General features: G+C 50.2%; 1 protein-coding gene across 1 annotated transcript in view; it reads right to left on the bottom strand.

Moving 5' to 3' along the window:
* Positions 1-1,025: 1,025 nt before the first annotated feature.
* DCAF10 (DDB1 and CUL4 associated factor 10) overlaps positions 1,026-8,069 on the bottom strand; it is an 8,956-nt gene continuing 1,912 nt past the window's right edge. Inside the window, exons 2-7 of the mRNA XM_014311363.1 lie at positions 7,497-7,691; positions 5,597-5,794; positions 4,322-4,524; positions 4,094-4,204; positions 3,032-3,177; positions 1,026-1,866 (exon numbers count right to left, since the gene is read on the bottom strand). Of these exons, the coding sequence (XP_014166838.1) occupies positions 1,498-1,866; positions 3,032-3,177; positions 4,094-4,204; positions 4,322-4,524; positions 5,597-5,794; positions 7,497-7,691 (1,222 nt within the window). The 3' untranslated portion in view covers positions 1,026-1,497. The remainder of the gene's footprint in view (positions 1,867-3,031; positions 3,178-4,093; positions 4,205-4,321; positions 4,525-5,596; positions 5,795-7,496; positions 7,692-8,069) is intronic.

Raw genomic sequence — 8,069 nt, 5'->3', positions numbered from 1 at the left:
CTGCTGAACTGAGTGTGACTAGTCTGCAAAACTTCAGTGAAACACTAAAAAACCCTCATCTTGGAACATATAAGTGATGAGAATGTTATGAACTGATATGGATGTACAACACCTGTTCATTTACAAGGTTAGCTCTATTAACTCGAGGGCTGAAATCTGGCATTCATACTCTGGGTGTGACCACAGGATCCCCTGAGCTGGAAGGGACCCACAGGATGACGCAGTGCCACCCCTGCCCTGCCCAGACCCCCGACAATCCCACCCTGGGCATCCCTGGAGTGCTGTCCAAGCTCTGCTGGAGCTCTGGCAGCCTCGGGGCTGTGCCCATTCCAAGGGGAGCCTGGGCAGTGCCAGCAGTTACCCTCTGGGGAAGCAGAACCTTCCCTGATCTCCATCCCAAATCCCCCAGTCCCAGTCCCAGCCCCAGCCGTGCCCTGCTCCTGTCCCTTGTCACAGCAGTGAAGAGATCAGTAGCTGCCCCTCCACTGCCCCACAGGGGGATGCTCAGGAGCACCAGGAGATCTCCTCTCAGACTCCTCCAAGCTGAACAAACCAAGTGATCTCAGCTGCTCCCCATGCAGCTTCCCCTCCAGGGTGAGCAGTACAGTGTTCCACACCTGATGACAAGCCTGGTTAGATCCAGGCAGACCCCACTGTTGGCAGGTTTGCTTTTAATCCCCTCCCAAACTGACAGCACATGTGAGGAAAGGCTCACCTGGTGATACCAGGGACACATCCAAATGAATTTCCCCCACAGACAGAGTGCAGCCAGGTGTGTGTGGAAAAACAGCCAGGTAGGAAATATCCAAACATCAGCAAAAAGCTACCATGATTCAGATGTGGAAAGCTCCCTGCAATAGACAGCTGGCAGAGGAGTGGGCTCAAGGGGAGCCTGCCTGTGCAGGGGTGGGCCTGGGTGACCTCCAGTGGTCCTGCCAGCCTAAGCCACACCGTGACTCGTTTTTCTAGCCAATGACAACCACATTAACATAGAAATGAAAGCAAAATTCCTTTTTTTTTTTTTCTTTTTGGTGAGAGTAACTAACCGTGTTGCTTACATAGACAAGCAGTCCATTATCTACTAATCACCACAGAGTTGCTTCAGCAACAGAAGAGGAAGCAGAGGTGAGGCAGTCCAGCTCCTGTGGGACAGGAGGTACCTGGGCACACTGCCCCTCTGTGCTGCTCCAGACAGCCCACTGGAGTTGTGCTGAAGGCAACAATCAAGTATCAGGGTACAAACACAGCAGGGCAGCAGCCCGATGGCACAGGATCAGCAGGAGCAGAGGTCTGCTGGCAGGCTGTGGGCTCCCAGATGCAGGACCTAGATCCATGCGGTGCTGGCCTGAAAAATCCTTCCAGGTCACATCCTGAGGGCACGGCAGCTGTGACTCCTCTGGGCTCCGAGGTTTTGGAGAGAGCACACTTCCACTCAGCTGAAGGAAAGCCCTCCAAGGTCCATCCAGGGGGGCTGCTGGTAGAGGGAGAACTTTGTGCCTAGAACTTTGGCTGGTAGAGGGAGACGCGTCCGCTAAGGCACCCCGAGGCGATCTGACAGTGCGTGGGCGAGAACTTGGTGGTGAGCACCTCGGCGTTGTGGGAGTAGAGCGAGCGGATCTCGCGCAGGGGGCTGGCCTCCCGCGGCAGGCAGTCCACCAGCTCGCTGCAGTGCGCGTCGAAGCCCAGCAGGCGGATGCCGAAGCCGTGCGGCGACGAGATCATGCGGCCGTCGGGGCTGAAGCAGAGCTCCTTGATGTAGCCCCGGCCCACGTTAGCCTCCTCGATGCAGTGCGTCAGGCGCAGCGAGCAGCGCGGCGACACGGGCCGCACCGGGGCTCCTTCCTGGAATTCATAGACACAAGTCCACTAAAGGGAGAGGCAGAGAAAGGGACACTGAAAGAGAAGTAAAGCACTGCAAACACACATTCCCTCCCCCTGCACCTCTACGGGTGACAGCAGCTCATGTGAACAGGAGGGACGTGCTCCTGCCAGCCTGCTCCCACTGCCTCACCATCTCCCTCCCTGTGAGCCACCCAAGCCAAGCAGCTGCCCAGCACTAAAGCTGCTGCTCTGATTAAATGGGTGCCAGATATAATCTTTCCTATCTAGGTTTCATCTGCAGAGAGCAAGGCCTAATCTTTCAGCCAGGCACCTGCTCTAATTTAGTAAATATTGAAATTAAGTCAATAAAGTCAGATTCAGCTGACTGTACCTCAGAGCAGATCACTGGCATTTTATGCCTTTGATTTCAAAAGGAATGGAATCTTAAAGCAAGTGGGTAACAGACTTTTGAAGGAAGGTTATGAACAGCTCTGCAGCCAGTTTGTTATTTGTAAGACACATTAACGATCCCTGTCTGTCATCCCATTATTTAATATCAGAACAAATGTTAAAAAAAAAAATCAATGACAAAGTTTATATTGTGTTGATTCTACTTCACCCCCAAGACAAGCATTCCTAGCTCTGTTTCATGCATTCTTCTGAATTAACCACAACAGGAAAAGTACCAATGAATATTAATAAAACACAGGAAGGCAGACTCTAGGACTAAGAGAAATTATAACTCAGTCAATCATCAGTACCAATTGATCCAATGTAACATTTTGCACGTTACAGAAATTTTGTGTTGTACATTAGTTTGAATGCTGCAGAGCCAGCATTAAAATTTATAACCAATCTGCTAAGCTTCCACTCGCTCCTCTACACTTGTGTAAAGGGTTACCTTTACAAAGAGTGACTTTCTTCAACAAAAAATCCCAAATAAATGCACAAAAAAATCCCACCAAAACAAAATGAACCTCAATTTACATCAGCCATCAAAGTAACTAAAACTTTTATTATTGGTCCAGTACTATCGTCTACTGTTGGTCAAGTTAGAGGAGCAGAATCTGCAGCTTGCAGCTGAACTGTAGCTGGTCTTATGACTTCCTGCACCAAGGAAAAGGCTTGAAGCAGGCTCTACCAGGAAGATAATTTAAGACAAAAACCCGAAAGCACATAATTGAAAGAAGAGCACGAGGCAGTGTGTTACCTCCTGGTCATCTGTGTTGCTGGAGCAGCGCAGCAGCGTGGCCCAGCCCTTGGGGTGCAGCTGCAGCGACGTGATGCAGTTACCACGGTCTCTCTCTCCAGGAACCTCTGGTGTTAACACCTCAAGGCTATTCCTAGGTGATCCCCCTGCAAGGGAATTACCCGTGAGTCTCACTGAAATGCACACAGGGACCTCCAGCTCTCTCACCAGTCCTGCTGCTGGAATGGGGTCACAGCAGTGGCAGCTGCCCGTGGCTGCCAGGACAGACTGCACCATCAGGACAGGGAGACTCAGAGAGTCACAGGAACCATAAGCCAACACCCATGGGCTCAGTCCCCACTTCAAACAGCTCCTTTTTGTGAAACTGGAGTGCCAAACCTGCACTGAACCCAGCACACTGACAACTACACTAACCTTCCACACTCATGCTCCTCATTGGTATTACAGCAAAATCTAAAGAGTGAGGTTCTTATAAGATTTGCTGATTCTCAAACTTGTATGATGTGCCCTCCAAATTCCTCCCATCACTTGCTCACAGCTTGCAGCTTTTCTCCCTTCTTCCCCTCAGCCCCAGGTAAATCACTCCCTGGCATCCAGGTAAACCTCCTCTCACCAGTATGCTTCAGCATCTCACTACCACGAGTAGCTCAAAATTACCATTACATTCTTTCAATTTACAAGGGATGCACAAAGTGTTCACCCATTTGCCAAATCCACGCTGATTCTCTGGATTTCTCCCTGAAAGACCATTCACACAAACTTTGTTCACGGAAAAACACAAGGAAAAGGGACCACCTCCATGAAACAACAACATACTAACATAAAATACAGATCTTGTTACTTTTCCTAGATTTCTCAGACATAAAACCTGATTAGGTCCCCAGGCTCTGGTGTGCAATGAGATTTGATTAGTTTAATACAAGTCTCAGCAACACCATCCTTAAAAAACCACAGGACAAAAAAGCAGATCTTCACTATTGTACCCTGGCCTCTTTTGGATACAGTAAATCAAAGCCCAGGGTTTACTTTCGTTTCTATTTTTCTTTAGTGATCTGTTCCTACCTTCTCGCTGGGAGGGCCGTGACAGGGTTTTCTCAGAGGGCGGCCCTGAGTTGTTCTGGTGGCAGGGTGAGCCCACAGCTCGAGGGCCAGAGGAGCCTGACGACGTGATGTCTGCAAACACACAGACAGGTGAGCCCACAGGTGTCCCCGCACAGGTGGGCTGCTGCCCAGGAGCACCCCACAGAGCAGCCCACAGCACACGCCCTGCCACGCCTCTCCAGCACTCACCTGAGCTCGACGTGTTCCTCCTGGCCCGTAAAATGGGGTAGCTGCCAACCTCTAAAGACTTGTTTAGGTCAAGGTCGTGCAAAATCAGAAGGTAACCAGAGGAGGTGGAGATCAGCATTTTGGAACAGTCTGGTGTCAGCCTCATCCGCATCAGAAAACGGGTGTGAAAAAACTTCTTGTGGGGACATCCATCCTCTGTGCACCTGGACAGCACGACAAGCAAGGAGGGGCTGTGGGCAGCTGCACTCGAAGCCCTGACTGTGTCCACAAGGGTCCAGGGTGTGTCCAGCATCATTCATTTTGTTCACCCCAAAACCCTTTTGTAAAGCACTGTCTTTATCCTACTTTTTAATGGAATGGGTGAAGTCACATCCTCCCACAACTACAGCAATGAGGACAGAACCTTCTCTAGAACGAAGAACTGTGTTCTGGCACGTGGCAAGAGGCTCCTTTCTAGCCATTTACTGTTGCCAGAGAGGCAATGCAAGCTGTTTGTAAAAAATGCGTATTTTATGATTGGCTTTTGACAAATATTACAGTGAATATTACATGTGTTGTGTCAGAAAGTGATGCTGTATTAATTCTCTTAAGTAGTGTGTTAAATATAGTTGTAGGCTATAACATAATGTTAAAATAGAACCTTTGCTATGTAAGATACTTTTCTTCTAAAGAAAGGACTGGCAATGAGATAGCAGCCACAGGACACCTGAATCTTTCAGAGAAAGAGAATTTATTGCCCCATTATCAGGATAAACTAACTTCTTCCTGCCTCACTCAGCTCTGAAGAGCTGTCAGGATTCAGAGGAAGAAGCTGACACTGCTCAGACAGCATCTGTGTTTGAATGGAATTTATGCATCATGGATGAGGTGTATGAATATGCAGCAGGCTGTTGCTTTTAAGGGTTAATCCTCTGTTAGCGTGGGTCTTTTTTGGGCTTATTTTGCCCAGAAAGAGGTACCCGGACTGTCCATAACTCTTTGTTTTTTTTGTCTCATATTGTCCTAATCCAAACTGACCAAATTATTTTTACTCTAATTATATTACTATATTTATAACCATTTTATTACTATTAAACTTTTAAAATTTTAAAAACAAGTGCTTGGCAATTTTCACACCTCAGCAATGGCTATAAAGTGGTCCCAGTGTTTCAGAGCACAGTGCAGCCCCACTCTGGGAGGCAGGCACTGCCTGGTGCACCTGTGCTGGTGGTACCTGTGCCGTTGCACCTGTGCTGGTGTGCTGCACAGCGCCCACGGCGCAGCCCAGCCCCATACCTGTTGATGTCCCAGATGATGACGTTGCCATCGAAGCCCGAGGTGACCAGCAGCCTGGTGTTGGTGTCGTACTCGATGTTCTTCACCCAGCTGGTGTGGCCATGCAGCGTGCACACTTTGGTGTTGAGCTTCCTCAGGTCCCAGAGCGCGATGGTGGTGTCGTCGGAGCACGTGGCGAACAGACGGTTATCCAGGAACCTGCCAGGAGGGAACAGCTCAGGGCGCCCTCAGGGCAGCAGGCCAGCACAGAGAAAACAGCTCCAAACCCCCTCTGAACTCAGCACAGAGACACCAGAGCAGCCCCAACTCAGCACAGAGAGAACAGCTCCAAACAAACCCTCTGTGAACTCAGCACAGAGACACCAGAGCAGCCAAAACAAACCACTCTGAACTACCCAGCACAGAGAGAGCAGCCCAAACAAACCCCTCTGAACCAGCCAAAACACAGACAGCAGCCCAAACCCCCTCTGAATTCAGCACAGACAGAGCAGGGCAGCCCAAACAAACCCCTCTGAACAAGCCAGCACAGAGAGAGCAGCCCCAAACCCTCTCTGAATTCAGCACAGACAGAGCAGGGCAGCCCAAACAAACCCCTCTGAACCTGGCACAGAGCACGCACCAGCAGCAGCTGCACTGCAAGCAGAACTGCTGGGGTATGAACTAGCAATGCCTCTGGAGCAAACACAGAGGCGCAGCACAAGTTTGGTTTGGGGTTTTTTAGGGGGTCTGTGTGCCAATGAATTGTGTGCCAGCCACACAAGAGCCAAACCAGCAGAGGAGCAGGTGCTCAGACAGAGCCCCACAGTAACTCAGCCTGCTCCCCCTCCGCACAGCACTCAGCTCGCAGGGGCTGGCAGCAGCACAGCTGGGAAATCAACGGAATAAACACAGCCTAGAGCTTCCTGAGGCAAATGCAAGGCTTTCCAAACACGCTGAGTGAGGATGAGGCCTTGTTTGAGCACACACCAACACAAATTACTCGGTTCAGTGAGAAAATTAATGGATGGAACCACTGAGTTTGCAGACGAAAGGTGAGCACCACTGGAACTCAGGCATGCCTTCAGTTTCAGAAGGACAGGGCACGCTGGCTCATGTTTGGAATTCATTTGGTGAAGGCACTCCACCAAGAAAAGCCCTGCCTGAGGTAAAAGGAACAAGACACCCATCCAAAAAACACCCACTAAAAATCCTTTAGGGCCAGAGCTACACCACAGCAACAGCAACCAACTGTCAAGGAAAAAATCCCAAACTTTGGTAAACAGGAAGCAGTTTTGGTGCTGACCACAAGGAACCCCTGCAGTGCCTGCAGTCCTGCTCACTGACCTGAGCAAGGCTCCAGGCAATGCTGAGAAACTGCGCAGGACAGAGGGAGCTCCTCTGTGTCACACAGACACACGTTTTAATGCAGCTTTCCTGACAGATGCCCAGCTGATGTAAAACATCAGTGCTTTGTAAAAAGGACAACCAGCTTGTGAAAAACATCAACTTATCTGATGGACACAGCACCCCACATCATATTTGGCTCTTCTGAGTGAAAATACTCAGAATGTTCTACAGTTTTCTTGGGGTTTTTTGTTTGGGTTTAGTTCTTGGTTGAAGCTTTTTTGCTGCTGTGTAGTTGGTTGTTGGTTTGGGGTTTTGCAGTGGGCTTTTTTTGCTTTGAGAATATGAAGAGCAGCTGGAATATTGTTAGAAGATAGCTTAAAATCATACCTCAAAATCTATTACCAGAACAACTTAAAGCCCCTGAATTTAAAAGGAAAAATACCATATGATAAAAACAGTGATGGATTTAGAGTCTGCTCCTGCTATTCCCAGCTCTATTCCAAGAAAGAGTAAGATCTAAACTGCAATGCCTAAGCATAGGCTGAGCTGTGCCAGAAGGTCCCTCCCGACCCACCTGATGTTGTTGACACAGTCCTCGTGAGCTTCAGAGAGAGTCTTGATGTGCTTTGAAGAGATTGGGTCAAAGAGCAGGACCTCAGTCTGTTCACAGGCCACGGTCAGCACGGAGCTGCGGGGAGCACAACACAAAACCCCACGTTTGCGGTGGGTCCTGCCCTCCACCTGCGTCACCTGCTGCCTCTGCCCACACCTTCCAGGGGCTCTGAGACAGGAAAGGTGACACTGGATCGAAGGTTTATCTGCAAAGCAGTGGGGTTTTTTCACTAAAACCTTGCAAAGTACAGATTTATCAGCACCAGGGCACCCCTGGAAGCAGCTGGAGCAGGATTGTCACCCCCAGGCCCCTCCTCCTGGACAGGGAGAGGCCCCAGTTCAGGTGAGGTGGGAGGGGCACAGCAGGACACCTGACACCAGGTGCGTGCCCGAGTCCTTTAAAGCACAGCCCAAGGGGGCTGCTGATGCAGACAGCGATGACACCTAGGCACCAGAACAGGCCCTGCGCCTCGGGACCCCGGGCACACCTGGGCGGGCACACCTGGGCGGGGATCCGGGGCACACCTGTCGGGGA

Source organism: Geospiza fortis, unplaced genomic scaffold, assembly GCF_000277835.1.
Source record: "Geospiza fortis unplaced genomic scaffold, GeoFor_1.0 scaffold3703, whole genome shotgun sequence".
In the NCBI taxonomy this organism is placed as follows: domain Eukaryota; kingdom Metazoa; phylum Chordata; class Aves; order Passeriformes; family Thraupidae; genus Geospiza; species Geospiza fortis.
The sequence above is the reverse complement of the archived record's forward strand: the minus strand, read 5'-3'. Positions and strand labels throughout refer to the sequence as shown.